The sequence below is a fragment of the Delphinapterus leucas genome, chromosome 12 (assembly GCF_059928025.1).
Source record: "Delphinapterus leucas isolate spDelLeu-1000000601 "Yukka" chromosome 12, BTC_Dleu_Yukka2, whole genome shotgun sequence".
Lineage (NCBI taxonomy): Eukaryota > Metazoa > Chordata > Mammalia > Artiodactyla > Monodontidae > Delphinapterus > Delphinapterus leucas.
The window spans coordinates 63,546,847-63,566,091 of NC_143140.1; the positions used below are offsets into that span (position 1 = coordinate 63,546,847).

Genomic DNA, 19,245 nt, shown 5'->3' on the forward strand with positions numbered 1-19,245 from the left:
ATAATTCTAGAGATGGGGGTTGATTTATAGATATATTGATACATTGGGAAATCATCAAATATTGGGGAGATTAATAAAGTGAATAATGTCAATGAGGTGCTTTATAATAAAGTTTCACAATTATACTATTTTAAAATTTACTTAGTTTTTCTTCTCTTTTAAAAAAAAGTTATAATGCTCATAAAACGAAGAAAGCTTTCTCTCACAGTTTATATTTTTTAATCCCAAAAGAAAGTCGGGAGGCACTGTGCATTCTTTCTTGGAGCTGGTTAAAGGGAAGAATGCATAGTCCCTTCTCTATTATACAATTTAGAGATACTGAAAACGTTAGTATGTTTGGAGAACTGGGACTTTTATGAATACAATTGCTGGTCTTGTATATCACAGAATGTTAAACAAAAAGTTGAGAAACCAAAGATGGCAAGCATCAGAAACCTTCCTTGCCTGTTAAGTGACTCTGGTTGTTTTCTATGGTGTAGATTGTTATGGGTGTAGGAGTCGGGAATATTGGAACACATCCTATCTGTTTGCTGTTCTTGTACAAAACGTTTAGGGCAAAAGACCTAGGTCAGAGCCCTGGGGAAACATCAAAAGCAAGAAAATTGAGGTAAATAAATGAAAATAAAATGAATTAAAAAATAAATGAATTGATGGACTATGAGCTTTAGGTTCGTTAGAGAAGATGAAGCCTGATAGGGAGAAACTGACATTGTTGCAAGAATTGGTGGCCTTGATGATTTCACAGAGAATGTGAGAAAGCCTGGAGGCATGGAATGGCTGGAAGGGAATGATGGGGGTGGTTGGGAGTGTGTATATGTGTGTTTAGGACGGGCTGGGCAGAGAAGGAGAGTTAGAGAGAGAAAGTACGAAAATTGTATATATGCGTGTTTGTGTGCGTGTGTATATATGTATGGTTATCTATATATACATATGCATAAACTTGGATATAGAAGACAATTAAACAGATATTCTAAGCAGTAAACTCAGGGCTATACCTTAGGGTACATGTTATCAATGATGTAGAATTTCTAAGAATGAAAACATCAGTGGGAACTGAAGTAGCAAGAGAAAGTTCCAAGAAGGGCTCTAAAAACCTGAATTACCCGAGATAAGAAGGAAAAGCATTCCGGGAAAGGAGAAAAAGCTGGAAATGTATAAATAGACAGGATGGAAGGAAGGTGCAGTGATTCAGGTAGAAAATAATTGAGTGGACACTCTTGGTAGCAAAATCAGTGAGATGTATTCACCAAATTAAGTCTACGAGTGACTGTCACTCCCTTTTTCAGAGTTCAATATTCAGCGTCTTTCAGTGGGAGACATCTGTATTTAGGCAATCCCACCTCATATTTTCACTTTGGGACAAAAAAGTGAATAAACTGTTTTAGTAAAGCAAGACATATATGAGGCATGTTTTGTATTTCCCATTTTATTTAGTTGTGGTAAGTTTTTAAAACTTATCACAGCCTACATTTACTTTGATTAATTTAATTTCAGATTAACAGCTTCATTACATTTCAAAACCCTGTTTTGGAACCAGAAATTTAGAAAAAATAATACCCCACAAGAATAAAAAATCTAGCAATAATCCACATGGATATATTTTAGTAAAAGTTGAAGCAACAGATGATAAAATTCCACAGATTCACTGAACAGCTAGAATTAATCTGGAAGGTTGGTACTTAAGTACTGTACAAAGAAAAGGAAATTTGCACCTCCTGACTGTTAATAGATTGTGCTTTCCAATTAAAATAGCAGTTTGAAAGATTTACTTCATCAGTGATTCCCTCGCCAATTTTCAGATGCAGTTAGCCTTTGGATTGACTTGAGTCACTATCCCTGTTGAGGATGTTATAAGTTTCTATCTCTTTTTAAATAAGGGAAGTATGCCAACAATTAATCAGTATTTTCAAACTAATTATGATTCAAGTTTCATAATGGGGATTATGGTTAATTGTTGATTCATCTCCCAGTCTTCCTTTTCATGACTAATTCTCATATCAATTTGACCTGAGGTGACAGATATCAAAATTTCCAATTAGATAGCTCCTCTCACAACTACCTTATGAGCCACAAGTATGATTTGGAAATGTGGTTGTGTGTGTGTTTTTCTATCACATTTTAAACCCACAATCTGTGAAGAAGATTCAGGAGGATGTTTAAGGAATGTTTGCTGTGATATTTATTTTTCTTCAGAAGCAGTGCCAGTAATATTTCATTTATGGTTCTGATTCCTAATGTGCCAATTTCAGCACCCACTCATACCACCAAGGACATTTATTTGATATTTAGTTAATGCTTCTTGTATTTGTTGATGTTATAAAGACCTAACACTTTCCCTAGCTTCAGCAGAACAAGTTAACTAGTGCTAATTATTAAATTTAGCCAGCAATTTTACTTTTCATTAATGAGATAAGGTGCCTCATCTCAGTGGACTGCTAATGTGATAAGACTTGGTACAAAACAAAGCCCATCCAGATGTTCAGCTGAATTAAGTAATTTACCAATAAAAATAGATTATTTTTGTCCTGTCTTATATACTCATGTTACCATAAGTAAATCAAAGATATAAGCCTTTATATTTTCAGTTAAACAGGTTATAGCAGACTATGTTAATAAAATTAATATGTAATAAAAATGTTCACAATCTGAAAAAGGCAAATTTAATGAATATTCAGTTTTTGTAAATTTTTTGAAGATGATTTTAGTTTACTATCAGACTCCTATTGCATTGAGGACTTCTTTTTGCTTGGTTTTTATCTTCAAAAATTGTATTAAATGTAATTTGTCCCCAGTAAAGATTCAGAATCCTGCATATTTTGAACAGATGTATAATTAATTCTATGTATATGCATAATAATGGCTAGAATATTAATGGTTTTAATGTTCCTCTGGTAACCCTGTGAGTTGAGAATTCCCATCCAATTACTGGTCCATGGCAAAATGAGAAAATGAAAACAAAATTCCAAATTTTTTATGAAGATAAAATGAATACCTTTCAAAGAATTATCCTTCATTTTAATATTATGTTGTTTTAAAACTTTTGTTGTTTTTAAATATCCTCCATTTTATGAAGTAAGTGATATTTTAAATGATAGCAAGAGTAGGCTGAACACTACTACTGAACGCTATTACTTTGAGAAATAAAGAGCTAGAACTCCTGTATCAAGTCCACAGATCTCTTTCACATACATTTAATTTTTTTTTTAACTTTTTTCTGAGAGTTAAGATTCTGGGTACCTGTGCTATGAGTGGAGTTATGTTATCCTCACTTCAAGAATGACACAGAGTTTAAGTGACTTGCCCGTGGTCAGTTAAGTGCTGAATGGTGGGTGCAGATAGGCTGTCCAGCTGCTCCTACTCCAGCACTTCATGGTTCAAATCTTATGCTCTGTCATCACCATTATCATTAAAACACCTGGCTAGATTACATTACGTCCACAGATTGCAAGTAGTCCATGATTGTTCCTCATAGTGATATGGCTTGTTTATTATTTGAAATATTCCTTCAGTTTGCAAAAAAAGATTATGTTCTAATAAAGGGGTATTCTTAGGCCATTCATTTGAAACATCTTCCCAAGGAATTAGTGTTATAAAAGTTCTCACGACTGACACTCCAAAGCATAATTAATCAGAGTAGCAGGGGAGCTAACCTCCACTTTATTTACATTTCTGTGGGCAAATAGGCTGACGTCCAAGTGAGATGTTAGGAAGTTAAGAACTCTTACTGCAGCCCTAGGAATAGAAATAGGAACATCCCCAGCAAACTGCCCTCCTGCCGTCCTCATCCGTGCCTGAGCTGGGCCGGATCAGAGGAGGAACAAGTTCTGTTCCTCTTTACTTGGGAAATGAGAAGCACAGATGGCAGATAGGAGCCAATGACTGCATCCAAAAAGGAACAAGAGCTTTGGCACTCCAGAGGTAATGGTTGCTGTTGTGAGATGCATGGAACTAAGTGGGAGGAGATGAAGAATGTGTGAGTTTTGAGGATTGTAAGAAGGAACTGTGGGGGGAGGTGGCAACGATCGTCCACACCTCCTGTTTTTTATTGCCAATCTCCTTTTTACTTTTCACAATACGTCCTGTTCTCATGTATCTGGAGTAAAGACAAGGGGAGATCCATGTTTAGTTAGTAGGATGGAGTTTCATGTGCCAAGCTCTCTTTGCTTGCTTTTATTGTCCATACCCCTCCACTGAGTTAGTGATTATGGGGACAGGCATCGCTGGATGGGAGATTTGGAGTATCTTTCATTATATTTTTAAATAGTGGTTTAAATAGAAAGTTGGCAGATTGAGGACTGACTGCGAAAAGCCCCATAGGATGGATTTGACAGCATTTTCTATTAAAACCAGATACATATTGAATTGCCCAAGTCCTTGTAATAATGTATGTGTCAGAAGGGCAAATCTTCAAGTACCTTTCAACCACAATTCAGGATTTTATGTTTCTGTTCAAAAAGTTGATGTCATACTATACTAGAGCTGCCTCAAACAGTAGAGTTTTTGCTTCTTTGAATGACTGACACACCAATTAGACTTCAGTATCATTTCTTCACACTTAATTTCTGTAGTTATCTTTAGAGTTGCCCGTTTTCGTTGATGGCCAGAGTGCTGCACAGCTTCTTCTGTTATAGTCTTTAACCATTTCACACTACCTTGCGGAGCGCTGTGAAAAAGTCGACAGTAACCAAATTCTGTTAAAGATATGAATTGTTCTCTCTTTATGTTACTTTAATGTTTGACCTTCACATGATGATGGTTTTAACTTAGTTTTACTTTTTACTTTAAAAAAAACAGCTATAAATTTTTCATATGATCTTTTCTTCTTTCACATGCTGCTGCTGATTCAATAGTGAGACACCCGATTACAAATGCTATTGATGGAAAGAACACTTGGTGGCAGAGTCCCAGTATTAAGAATGGAATCGAATACCATTATGTGACAATTACACTGGATTTACAGCAGGTATTATGCCTTTTTTTTACCTTTCATTTTATTTTTTATCATTTTCCACTTTGTAATTGGATCTTGGATTTGCTATTTGTGTAGTTAGCAGTTCTTGGGTGAAAGGATACTCTTTCTTATTACCCTCCATTGTTTTCTTGATACAGTGAACAAAGGGGCTTATTCATTTAGTAAATTGCTATTTAAAAATATTTGGCATTTATTTCTAAAGCACAACTATTTGGGTTGGCCCAGAAGTTCATTCGGTTTTTTCCATAACATCTTACAGAAAAACCCAAACTCAAACTCACTTTTGGGCCAGCCCAATAAAATGAATTCGCGTGAGAAGTTTAGAACTGAATTAGGAGCTGACTCTGTTTTGACCAATGAGAGTTAATGATAAAAATGTTGATCAACGAAATCTTACATAAAGAAAATATAATAGTGCCATTTTAAAACTTTTAAAATAATAGAGTGCTGCCACTCTGCTCATGGTGGGTGTATGAAAAGCTTCTTGGATAACAGGACTCTTGAGTACATTGCCTCTCATTACTGGGAGTTGAGCAAGATGTGATGGTTGATTCTTAAAGTTGGGCCAGTAATGAGGTAACAAGCCTTGTAGTTGTATAAAATTGATGTTGGAAGTTGTTAGAGTTTGTGGTACATAGGTATAGGTGCCTTCTACCTTAATTTTTTTCTTCTTTCTGTTTACAGTATTCAGTTCAGGTGGAAAGTATTCATCAAGAATTATTTAGGCTTGCAAATAGGATGGAGTCTGGAAAAATGTTCCCATATTTTACTGTTATTCCAAATACAGAAGTTTATTTGATTGACTGAAGGCTGAGACTAGAAATTTTGAACTTAGATGACTTTTTTAACTCAACCTGTTCCTCTCTCACTCTCTGGGATAGCATAGGAAAGGTACTTAGGCATTCCTCCCTGACCAGTAGAGGCAGAGCAGCAAAGGGGCTTGGGGTTAGTGGAGAGGATATGGCTAAAATAGTTAATGACAGATACCATAACTGCAGAGCTTGTGTTTCCACATGTGATCACAGTGGAGGAAAGCACTAGCCAGTGGGCGTTTGTCACCTTCTCAGGAGGCCAGATAGGCACCAGGCATTTCCCTAATGGATGCTGTTTGTCATCAATAGGATACGAACTACCCACTTCAGGTTTGAGGCCCATTTTGGCCAGGGTGCACATATTCAGGAATTGCAAAGGGCCAGTTGGTGGGTCTCACAGCAGATACTCTTTCCACCCATTTGGGACTCCTCAGGACTTGAGCAACAGGGTAGCAGCAGGGACTCAGTGCTGCAGCTAAACTGCCAACTGGTATGTATTTATTTCTACCCATACCGGCAGCTGAATGTCAGCCTTGAGTTAACAGTATTTCTCAGGAAATCTCAGAGCACAGTCGGGGAAGGCAGGCAAACTACTACGCTGATCAATTATGCTTTAGTTCAATGAAGTCTTATGCATGAATTTCCTGAAAATCCTAGCCTCGAAATGGACTTTATCCCTCTCTGGATAAAGACAACTTGGTCCTTTGCCAGTCACAGCAGTTGTCCCCCATCATGTGGTCGTTGTAATTTGCAATCCAACTTTCCAATCAGGAGTGAGTCTGCTGTCTATTACCTTGGGTCATCTCCTGGGATAGGGAATCAATAAATAGTGATGGTTCATTGCTCTGGTTTACTTCCTGCCTATTCTTTTAAATCACACATGGAGCAGGAGACTCAATTGTTAATATAATCTGCACAAGTCACTTATACTACCCTTTGAGCTCAACCACAATAGCATTGGGTTGGCCAAAATGTTCATTTGGGTTTTTCTGTAACATCTTATAGAAAAACCTGAACGAACTTTTTGGCCAACCCTATGTTAATAGGCACACCTCATTTTACTATGCTTTATTGTATTACGCTTTGCAGATATTACATTTTTTTTTTTTACAGATTGAAGGTTTGTTGCAACTCTGTGGCCAGCAAGTCTATTGGCACCATTTTTGCAACTGATTTGCTCACTTTGTGTGTCTCTGTGTCACATTTTGGTAATTCTTGCAATATTTCAAACTTTTTCGTTATTTTATATTTGTTATGGTAATCTGTGATCAGTGAGCTTTGATGTTGCTATTATAATTGTTCTGGAGTTCGCGAACCATGCCCATACAAGGTGAACTTAATAACTGTTGCATGTGTTCTCACAGCTCACCAACTGGTCATTTCCTCATCTCTCTCCCTCTCCTTGGGCCTCCCTATTCCCTGAGACACACAACATTGAAATTATTAACCCTACAATTAACAACCCTACAATGGCCTCTTAGTGTTCAAGTGAAGGGAAGAGTTGCACATCTCTCACTGTAAATCAAAAGCTAGAAATAATTAACCTTAGTGAGGAAGGCATGTCAAAAGCTGAGACAGGCGAAAACCTAGGCCTCTTGCACCAGTTAGCCAAGTTGTGAATGCAAATGAAAAGTTCTTGAAGGAAGCTGAAAGTGTTGCTCCAATGAACACACAAATGATAAGAAACCAGAATAGCATTTTGCTGACATGGAGAAAGTTTTAGTGGTCTGGAAAGAAGACCAAACCAGCCACAACCTTCCCTTAAGGCAAAGCCTAATCCAGAGCTAGGCCCTAACTCTCTTCAATTTTACAAAGGCTGAGAGAGGTGAGGAAGCTACAGAAGAAAAGTTTGAAGCCAGCAGAGATTAGTTCATGAAGTTTAAGGAAAGAAGCTGTCTTCATAACATATAAGTGCCAGGTAAAGCAGCAAGTACTGATGCAGATCAGATGCGAGCTGCAGCAAGTTATCCAGAAGGTCTAACTAAGATAATTCATGAAGGTGGGGACACTAAACAACAGATTTTCGGTATAGATGAAACAGGCTTCTATTGGAAGAAGATGCCATCTAGTACTTTTATAGCTAGAGAGGAGAAGTCAATGCCTGGCTTCAAATCTTCAAAGGACAGGCTGACTTTCTTGTTAGGGGCTAATGCAGCTGGTGATTTGACGTTAAGGCCAATGCTCATTTACCATTCCCAAAATCCCAGGGCCCTTAAGAATTATGCTAAATTTATTCTGCCTGTGCTGTGGAACAGCAAAGCCTGGATGACAGCACATCTGTTTACAAGATGGTTTATTGAATATTTTAAGCCCACTGTTGAGAACTATTGCTCAAAAAAAAAAAGATTCCTTTCAAAATATTACTGCTCATTGACAGTGCACCTGGTCACCCAAGAGCTCTGATGGAGATGTACAAGGAGATTCATGTTGTTTTCATGCCTGCTAACACAAGATCCATTATGCAGTCCATGGATCAAGAAGTAATTTCAATTTCTAAGTATTAGATAGTGATTCTTCTGATGGACCGGGGCAAAGTAAATTGAAAACCTTTTGGAAAGGATTCACCATTCTAGATGGCATTAGAAACATTCGTGATTCATGGGAAGAGGTCAAAATATCAACATTAACGGGAGTTTGGAAGAAGTTGATTCCAACCCTAACGGATGATTTGGAGGGGTTCAAGACTTTAGTGGAGGAAGTAACTACAGATGAGGTGTAAATAGCAAAAGAACTGGAATTAGAATGGAGCCTGAAGATGTGACAGACTTGCTGCAATCTCATGATTAACAGATAGGGAGCTGCTTCTTATGGATGAGCAAAGAACGTGGTTCCCTGAGATGGAATCTAGTCCTGGTGACAGTGCTATAAAGACTGTTGAAATGACAACAAAGGATTTAGAATATTACATAAACTTAGCTGACAAAGCAGCAGCAGGTTTGAAAAGATTGACTCCAATTTTGAAAGCATTTGGATAAAATGCTATTGAACAGTATTGCGTATTACAGAGAAATTGTTCATGAAAGGAAGAGTAGATCAATGCAGCAATGTTGTCTTATTTTAAGAGGTTGCCATAGCCACCCCAACCTTCAGCAACCACCACCCTGATCATTCAGCAGCCATCAACTTCCAGGCAAGACCCTCCACCAGCAAAACGATTTTGACTGGCTGAAGGCTCAGATGATGTTCAGCATTTTTTAGCAATAAAGTATTTTAAAAATTAAGATATGTACATGGGTTTTTTAGACACAATGTTGTTGCACACTTAATAGGCTATAGTATAGTATAAACAAAACTTTTATATGCACTGGGAAACCAAAAATATTCATGAGACTCACTTTATTGCGATATTTGCCTTATTGCAGTGGTCTGGAATCAAGCCTACAGTGTCTCTAAGGTATGCCTGCATTTGTTACTAAACATAGCAGCATTTTTTCCTCCTAATTTACAACTGGATGATACAATCACAGGTTTTTACTAAATCATTTTTACTCAACATACCTATCATTATTAATTCCACAGGTCAAAGAGTGCATCTGAAAACCCATTTTTCAGTGAAGCCATTTATATTTTCCCATTTGCTTCGCATCCCCACTCATCCATTCCCCATGGTATCTTTGTTTTCCTGTTCTCTCCTCTTCTCTTTTAGTTTAATGGCCTTCAGAGGTGTGAGTACTCAAGACATCTTTTATAGTTCAGTCTTCATAACAAGTGGCAGGAATCTGTTTATAAGATCAGTTTACCTGTCTCCAGAGTCTGGAGTACACCTCATGGAAGTGGCACAGATGTGTCCTCGTATGGCCTCATATCCCAGAATGGCACCCACCCATGCCCTTATTCACTTCAGCCCTCTCTTACCTCCTGTAACTCAACTCATCATGTGTTTAAGAGAAGCAGAACACAGCCTATAAAATAAAATAAATCCTTATTTCTACTTGTCTCAAGATTTTAATTTAGTCAATGATTTAATAATGTAAAAAGCTAAGCAGATTTTGTAATCAGATTTTCTAAGGGAATTCCACAGACAGAAAGGGGATTTAGACCCCTTATTTAGCCTCAGGCTTTGCAGGAACAAACTGTGGAACAGGTTCTTAAACCTATTCAATTAAGGGGCAAAGCTGCAGGAAGGTATGTTACAATGCATTGGCAACAGAGAAAATGTGGACATCCTTATTATATCATTTACTTCTTACAATTAGCTGATAAGGCAGCTAGTATTATTACCCCTCTTTAATAGTTGAAGAACACTAAGACTTAGAAAAATTAAGTGACTTGGGCTTCTTACTAAAGTCTATTATGGGCAGGGCTGGGATTTCATCCGGAGTTGTATGAATCCAGACGCCAAACTATGCCAGTATTTCCTAAACTGGGATTGGAAGACCTAACTTAGGGAGAATTTTTGGTATATAATTTCAAGGGGTCCATGCATTGTTTGGGTTTAAGGAATACTGGGTTATCATCTCCTGGCTTACACAAGAGAATATAGCCAAAGTCTGTTTTGTCATAAAACAAGGACTAGATCTCTCATTTTCTACTACACTTTAGCATATCTCTAAAACAGCATAACTTCAGTCTTTTTCACCTACAGCATGAAGGATTAATAGGTTTTTCATCATAATATGAGCTATTATTCAGCTGGGAGGCAAGGGCAGTAGTTTCATAACGAATAGGTAAATATCACTAAATGTTTGTCATTCATTCAGCAAGAGGTTTGACCATTTATTAGTTCTCCTTTTTATTTTGAGATGCATGAATTTCAACAAGTGCCGGTTTTTTGTTGTTGATATATACTTGGCTCCTCTGTGGAATACTTTTAATAAGTTACTATTTTAAATAAAGTTCACCATTGGATTTCCTTGATTGAATCATTACAGATTACACTGGGAAATTTCTTTTACGTTTTATCATTCAAGATGAGCCCTAGAAAAATATAACACTTACTGAGAAGAAAATGGGTACTTATTTTATAGATTGTTTTTAGATTTTTATTACTAAGGGATTATTAACTTTTCCCAATACTACTATTTACTCACAGCCTATCTTGAGCAAATAATTTAATCATGCTGTGCCCCAAGTTCTAGATTAGCAAAATAAATATTATAATATCATGGCAAGAAATTGAAATAACGATAATAGCAATACAACAACTAAATTACATCTGACAATTACAGTTATCATAAAGACCTACTATCAGCATAATCTCAAAGAGAAGCTTAGCTGTTCCAATGATGTGTAGGCAAAACCCCAGTATAATGGTAAATAAAAATATACATAAATTTAAAAGACACTAATAGGAAATTGAAGGTTAATAGGATGTCCAAAATATTTCATTTTAGTCTTTCCAACCGGTTTTTCATGACAATATATAATATATGATCTCATTTTATTACTTTTAAAAATCTGGTCATTTTTAGGGCTTCCCTGGTGGCGCAGTGGTTGAGAGTCCGCCTGCCGATGCAGGGGACACGGGTTCGTGCCCCGGTCTGGGAAGATCCCACATGCCGCGGAGCGGCTAGGCCCGTGAGCCATGGCCGCTGAGCCTGCGCGTCCGGAGCCTGTGCTCCGCAACGGGAGAGGCCACAACAGTGAGAGGCCCGCGTACCGCAAAAAAAAAAAAAAAAAATCTGGCCATTTTCTTAGGCTTTCCCTTTGATTTGTTTAGGAAGAAAGTTGATTGGCAAGTGGGTTAAAATACAGAGGGGCAGCTTTTTAATAGATCTTTAAAAAACGTACATTGAGTCATATTCATTCCTGGATAATCGAGGTACGCCATGGAATTAGTTATGCTCATGTGTAGGAATCTCCTTTATCTCAGTACATAATTCCCTTCTCTTCCTGGTTTATCCCCCAAAACTAAAAATGCATTTATCAAGAAAAATTGTCTTACAGCTACAGAGGTCAAGTTCCACATGTTCTTGACCTAAATGTTTTATTCATTGACCTTATAGAGACATATCTAGTGAGATAGGTTAACAGTTTAAAGTGAGAGTTATGTTTTGGAGGAGGATGAATTAATATTTCTATACAAATATTGCTATACTTTTGGAATGTGTGTGAATAGCATAAAACCATTTTTCCTTGAACTGTTAATGTAATAATTAACCCCTCATATAATAATAAAGCATGAAAAAAGTGAGATAGATACAATTAATTATTAAATATTCAACAGGTAGAAAGAAGTATAAATGACATTCCTACATTTAATATCCCATTATCTAAATAAGGAAGATACACGTGATATATTAAAAAGCAAAACAAGATTTACATAGCTCTGGTTGAATATGGTTCTGTTCAATACAGTCTATTTGATCTGTCTCCTGGAGACAGATCTCTATGAAGGATTTAGCCCATGGCATGGTGATTAGATGTATTCCCCTGTTGTCCTTCTGGATTGAGCATTCTTGAAGGCAGAGTTCTCAGACTGTTTCTACCCACCATGGCACTCAGCATCTAGCAGGAACTCAGCAGATTTGATGAAAGAATGGTTCATGGTTGCTCTTCAAATCACTGAATTTTTTCTTGGTATTATTTGGGTCACTGCTAAATTGATGAATATAAAACTAACTATAGTGGAGATTATAATCTACACGTTCAAAATGTCCTACATGATACATCTTGTTTAGTATAGCAGAATATAATTAAATATAATATAATATAATTAAATTCTTTACCTGCTTTAGTTTTTTTTTAAGATCATTGATTCAATGTCACAAGTAGGATCTGTGGTTAATTAGAAAGTGTAATCTCTCTCACTAAATGAATTTGTGCTGATCTTTTAATCACTAATAAAGGTGACTACCAGCTTTACTGTCTGTATTGTGCAGAGCATTAGTTTTGATTTTCTCCCCTTCAGTCTACTTTCAACACTGCACTCACATTGATTTTAGTACCAAATTGGATCAGATCACTCCTTCCACTAAAACCCTGTAATGGCACTCAGTGGAAAAAGCACAATTACCCACAAGAATTTACCTCACCACCCCCTTTCATCCCTGGCCTCAATCTCCCCTCTTCAGTTGCCCCAGTGGCTACTTCACTGAGTCTGGAAGTCCTTTGCACTTGCTGTTCCTTGTGTTGGAATTATTTTCCCTAATTTCCATACAGTCTGTTTCATTTCCTTTGGATTTTTATTCAAGTGTCGTGTTCATAGCAAGGACCTCCTTGATAATCCTATTGAAAATTACAAATCACTCCTTATTTCCTAACCCATTTCCCTGCTTTATTTTTCTCCATAAAGTACATGGCTGTCTAACTTACTACATATATTTTACTACAGCTCTTCCTCGACTTATGATGGAATCACATCCCAATAAACTGATTGCAAATTGAAAATATTGTAAGTTAAAAATGCATTTAATACACCAAACATCATAGCTCAGCCTAGCCTACCTTAAACATGCTCAGACACTTATATTAGCCTACAATTGGGCAAAAGCACCTAACACAGGCATACTTTATAATAAATTGTTAAATATTTCACCAGTAATTTATTGAATGCTGTACTAAAAATGAAAAACAGAATGGGTGTATGGGTACAAAGTGGTTGAAAGTGTATCAGTTGCTTACCTTCCTGATCCCGTGGCTGACTGCGTCTTGCTGCTCACGGCCACTGCCCAGCATCACAAGAGAGCATCATGCCACATATTGCTAGCCTGGAAAAGATACGAATTCAAAATCTGAAGTGAAGCATAGTAAGTCCAAGACCATCTGTATTTGTACTGAATGTTGTTTATCTCCCCATTTAAAATGCAATTTTCATGAGAGTGGAGACAGTTGTTTGATGTTTTTTTGAATTGCTGCATTCTAAGCACTTGGAATAATACACAGCATATAAGAGGTACTCTATAGATTTATATTAAATGAATAAACATTCAAAACACCAATTCATATGTAAGAATCATATTAAAGCTGAAAATTAAACAAAGGAAGAAATATTCTTACTGTATTTCTTATGATAAAATATGCTATGCATTTTCAAATTTATGATTTCTCCTTTAAGTCTCTGGTTAAATAGCATGAAGTAAATTTTCTCACTAATCCTTTTACTAAACATGTTCTAAACTTCGGTCATATTTGTCACTCTCTGTGTGACTTTACCACATTTATAGCTTTATTTGGGAAAAGCAGATTTTAATCAATTTAACTCTTCATTTGTAACAGAGAAGTCTAGGACTGTAATTTTTTAATTGATATTTTAAAATTTCCCAGTTGAAAAAAGTAGAAGTATAAAAGGGGGAAAGTGCCACCAGAATGCTGTTTAAACAAGATTCTAGACAAAAGATATTATGTATTTTGATATAAATAGCTAATAAACTAAATTCTAGCAATATCATGAAAATGTAAATGTTTTGGAGATGCAGATCCTATTTCAAATAGTGTCAAGATGACTACCCTGGAAAATGATTCTTGAAACCAGGGAATAAATTCATGAATTTTTTAAAAATAGAAATAATAGTACATAATGAAAAGATCCGTTAAATATCTGTGGGAAAAGATCTGTTAAAAATTTTCAATCATACTGATTCTGTTATGCAAAGTCTGAAGAGGACTGACTAAAAGAGACTGAATGTGGGCAATTTTTCACAGCTGTCTGATGACTTTCACACATGAAACACAACTGTATTTCCTCATGTTGGTGGAATATTGTGTATTGTCCCATTTTATTCTTGAAGTCTAAGTTTTTACTTATTATATTTATATATGCTTATATATATATATATTATATATATGCAATATATATATAATATATATATTATATATATATAATTATACTTATATATAATTATATATCATATGCACATATAAATTAGAGTTTTTTCCTAGAAGTTGACTGTATATTTAAGTTATGTGATAGCATGTGTGTTTTAATTTGTAGATAATACATGTTTTCAGTATGACCCTGAGTCTTAAAAATACTAAAATGACAAGAAGGATGAGCAAGAGGCTAAGGAGAAAGGAGGAGATATAATTTTGCCCACTTCCATTTCCTGACCTATCACTTATTAGCTCATTTACCTTAGGTAAATTGTCCTACTTTTATACTCCTCAATATGGTCATATGGAAAATGGAATCAACAGCACCACTTCTTTCTTAAGAAGATTGTTATAGGGTAAAGTGATGTAATATGGGCAAATAGCCAAGCACACTGCTACACAGTAGTTAATACTCAGTAAGTAATAGTTCCTGGCCTTCTACACTGATAATATTGCTGAGCAGAGAACAAATGGGCTAGAGTAGTAATGAGAGTGACTTGAAAAAGCAAAACAAGGGGACTTCCCTGGCAGTCCAGTGGTAAAGACTTCGACTTCCAATGCAGAGGGTGTGGGTTCGATCCCAGGTCAGGGAGCTAATATCCCGTATGCCTTGCAGCCAAAAACTAAAACATAAAACAGAAGTAGTATTGTAACAAAATCAATAAAGAGCTGCCTGGCTGGTGGCCTCCCGAGAGCAAGGTTCTTGGTGCTCTGACTGGGTGTCAGGCCTGAGCCTCTGAGGTGGGAGAGCCAACTTCAGGACATTGGACCACCAGAGACCTCCTGGCCCCATATAATATCAATCAGCGAGACCTCTCCTAGAGATCTCTGGCTCAACACTAAGACCCAGCATCACTCAACGATGAGCAAGCTCCAGTGCTAGACACCCCATGTCAAACTACTAGCAAGACAGGAACACAACCCCACCCATTAGCAGAGAGGCTGCCTAAAATCATACTAAGTTCACAGACACCCCAAAACATACCACCGGACTTGGACCTGCCCATCAGAAAGACAAGATCCAGCCTCATCCACCAGAATACAGGCACGAGTCCCATCCACCAGGAAGCCTACACAACCCAGTGAACCAACCTTAGCCACTGGGGGCAGACACCAAAAACAACGGGAACTACAAACCTGCAGCCTGAGAAAAGGATTTGTCAAACACAGTAAATTAAGCAAAATGAGAAGACAGAGAAATACGCAGCAGATGAAGGAGCAAAGTAAAAACCCACCAGACCAAACAAATGAAGAGGGAATAGGCAGTCTACCTGAAAAAGAATTCAGAGTAATGATAGTAAAGATGATCCAAAATCTTGGAAACAGCACAGAGAAAATGCAAGAAAAGTTTAACAAGGACCTAGAAGAGCTAAAGAGAAAACAAACAATGATGAACAATACAATAAATGAAATTAAAAATTCGCTATAAGGAATCATGATGAACAACACAATAAATGAAATTAAAAGTTCTCTATAAGGAATCAATAGCACAATAACTGAGGCAGAAGAATGGATAAGTGACTTGGAAGATAAAATAGTGGAAATAACTACCGCAGAGCAGAATAAAGAAAAAAGAATGAAAAGAATTGAGGACATTCTCAGAGACCTCTGGGACAACATTAAATGCACTAACATTAGAATTATAGGGGTCTCAGAAGAAGAAGAGAAAAAGAAAGGGACTGAGAAAATATTTGAAGAGATTATAGTTGAAAACTTCCCTAATATGGGAAAGGAAATAGTCAATCAAGTCCAGGAAGCGCAGAGAGTCCAGAGAGTCCATACAGGATAAACCCAAGGAGAAACACACCAAGACACATAGTAATCAACCTATCAGAAATTAAATACAAAGAAAAAATATTAAAAGCAGCAAGGGAAAAGCAACAAATAGCATACAAGGGAATCCTCATAAGGTTAACAGCTGATCTTTCAGCAGAAACTCTGCAAGCCAAAAGGGAGTGACAGGACATATTTAAGGTGATGAAAGGGAAAAACCTACCACCAAGATTACCCAGCAGGATCTCATTCAGGTTCGATGCAGAAATTAGAACCTTTACAGACAAGCAGAAGCTAAGAGAATTCAGCACCACCAAACCAGCTTTACAACAGATGCTAAAGGAACTTCTCTAGGCAGGAAACACAAGAGAAGGAAAAGACCTACAATAACAAACCCAAACAATTCAGAAAATGGTAATAGGAACATACATATCAATAATTACCTTAAATGTATTGGACTAAATGCTCCAACCAAAAGACATAGACTGGATGAATGGATACAAAAACAAGACCCATATATATGCTGTCTACAAGGGACCAACTTCAAACCTAGGGACACATACAGACTGAAAGTGAGGGGTTGGAAAAAGATATTCCATGCAAATGGAAATCCAAAGAAAGCTGGAGTAGCAATTCTCATATCAGACAAAATAGACTTTAAAATAAAGACTATTACAAGAGACAAAAAAGGACACTACAGAATGATCAAGGGATCAATCCAGGAAGAAGATAATAACAATTGTAAATATTTATGCACCCAACACAGGAGCGCCTCAATACATATGGTAAATGCTAACAGCCATAAAATGGGAAATCGACAGTAACACAATAAGAGTAGGGGACTTTAACACCCCACTTTCACCAATGGACAGATCATCCAAAATGAAAATAAATCAGGAAACACAAGCTTTAAATGACACATTAGACAAGGTGGATGTAATTGATATTTATAGGACATTCCATCCAAAAACAACAGAATACACTTTCTTCTCAAGTGCTTATGGAACATTCTCCAGGATAGATGATATCTTGGGTCACAAATCAAGCCTTGGTAAATTTAAGAAAATTGAAATTGTATCAAGTATCATTTCTGACCACAATGCTATGAGACTAGATATCAATTACTGGAAAAAAACTGTAAAAAATACAAACACATGGAGGATAAAAAATACGCTCCTAAATAACCAAGTGATCACAGACGAAATCAAAGAGGAAATCAAAAAATACCTAGAAATAAATGACAGTGAAAACCTGACAACCCAAACCTATGGGATGCAGCAAAAGCAGTTCTAACAGGGAAGTTTATAGCATTACAATCCTACCTCAAGAAACAACAGATGTCTCAAATAAACAACCTAACCTTACACCTAAAGCAATTAGAGAAGAACAGAAAAACCCCAAAGTTAGCATTAGGAAAGAAATCATAAAGATGAGATCAGAAAGAAATGAAAAAGAAATGAAGGAAACTTTAACAAAGATCAATAAAACTAAAAGCTGGTTCTTTGAGAAGATAAACAAAATTGATAAACCATTAGCCAGACTCATCAAGAAAAAAAGGAAGACTCAAACCAACAGACTTCGAAATGAAAAAGGAGTGGTAACAACTGACAATGCAGAAATACAAAGGATCATGAGAGATTACTACAAGCAACTATATGCCAATGAAATGGACAACCTGGAAGAGTTGGATAAATTCTTAGAAAAGCACAACCTTCTGTGACTGAACCAGGAAGAAAGAGAAAATATAAACGGACCAATCACAAGCACTGAAATTGAAACTGTGATTAAAAATCTTCCAACAAACAAAAACCCAGGACCAGGTGGCTTCACAGGCGAAGTCTGTCAAACATTTAGAGAAGAGCTAACACCTATCCTTCTCAAACTCTTCCACAATATAGCAGATGGAGGAACACTCCCAAAGTCATTCTATGAGGCCACCATCATCCTGATACCAAAACCAGGCAAAGATGTCACAAAGAAAGAAAACTACAGCCCAATATCACTGACGAATATAGATGCAAAAATCCTCAACAAAATACTATCAAACAGAATCCAACAGCACATTAAAAGGATCATACACCATGATCAAGTGGGGCTTATCCCAGGAATGCAAGGATTCTTTAATATACACAAATCAATCAATGTGATACACCGTATTAACAAATTAAAGGAGAAAAATCATATGATCATCTCAATAGATGCAGAAAAAGCTTTTGACAAAATTCAACACCAATTTATGATAAAAACCCTCCAGAAAGTAGGCATAGAGGGAACTTTCCTCAACATAATAAAGGCCATATATGGCAAACCCACAGCCAACATAATAAAGGCCATATATGACAAACCCACAGCCAACATTGTCCTCAATGGTGAAAAACTGAAACCATTTCCACTAAGATCAGGAACAAGACAAGGTTGCCCACTCTCACCACTCTTATTCAACATAGTTTTGGAAGTTTTAGCCACAGCAATCAGAGAAGAAAAGGAAATAAAAGGAATCGAAATTGGAAAAGAAGAAGTAAAGTTGTCACTGTTTGCAGATGACATGATACTATACATAGAGAATCCTAAAGATGCTACCAGAAAATTACTAGAGCTAATCAGTGAATTTAGTAAAGTAGCAGGATGCAAAATCAATGCACAGAAATCTCTTGCAGTCCTATACACTAATGATGAAAAATCTGAAAGAGAAATTAAGGAAACACTCCCATTTACCACTGCAATAAAAAGAATAAAATACCTAGGAATAAACCTACCTAAGGAAACAAAAGACCTATATGCAGAAAACTATGACACTGATGAAAGAAATTAAAGATGATAGAAAGAGATGGAGAGATATACCATGTTCTTGGATTGGAAGAATCAACATTGTGAAATTGACTATACTACCCAAAACAATCTACAGATTTAATGCAATCCCTGTCAAACTGCCAATGG

General features: G+C 36.6%; 1 protein-coding gene across 1 annotated transcript in view; it reads left to right on the forward strand.

The window, feature by feature from the left end:
- LAMA2 (laminin subunit alpha 2) overlaps nucleotides 1-19,245 on the forward strand; it is a 610,905-nt gene that overhangs the window by 160,326 nt on the left and 431,334 nt on the right. The window contains exon 3 of the mRNA XM_089921992.1: nucleotides 4,851-4,963. Coding sequence (XP_089778118.1) covers nucleotides 4,851-4,963 — 113 coding nt within the window. The remainder of the gene's footprint in view (nucleotides 1-4,850; nucleotides 4,964-19,245) is intronic.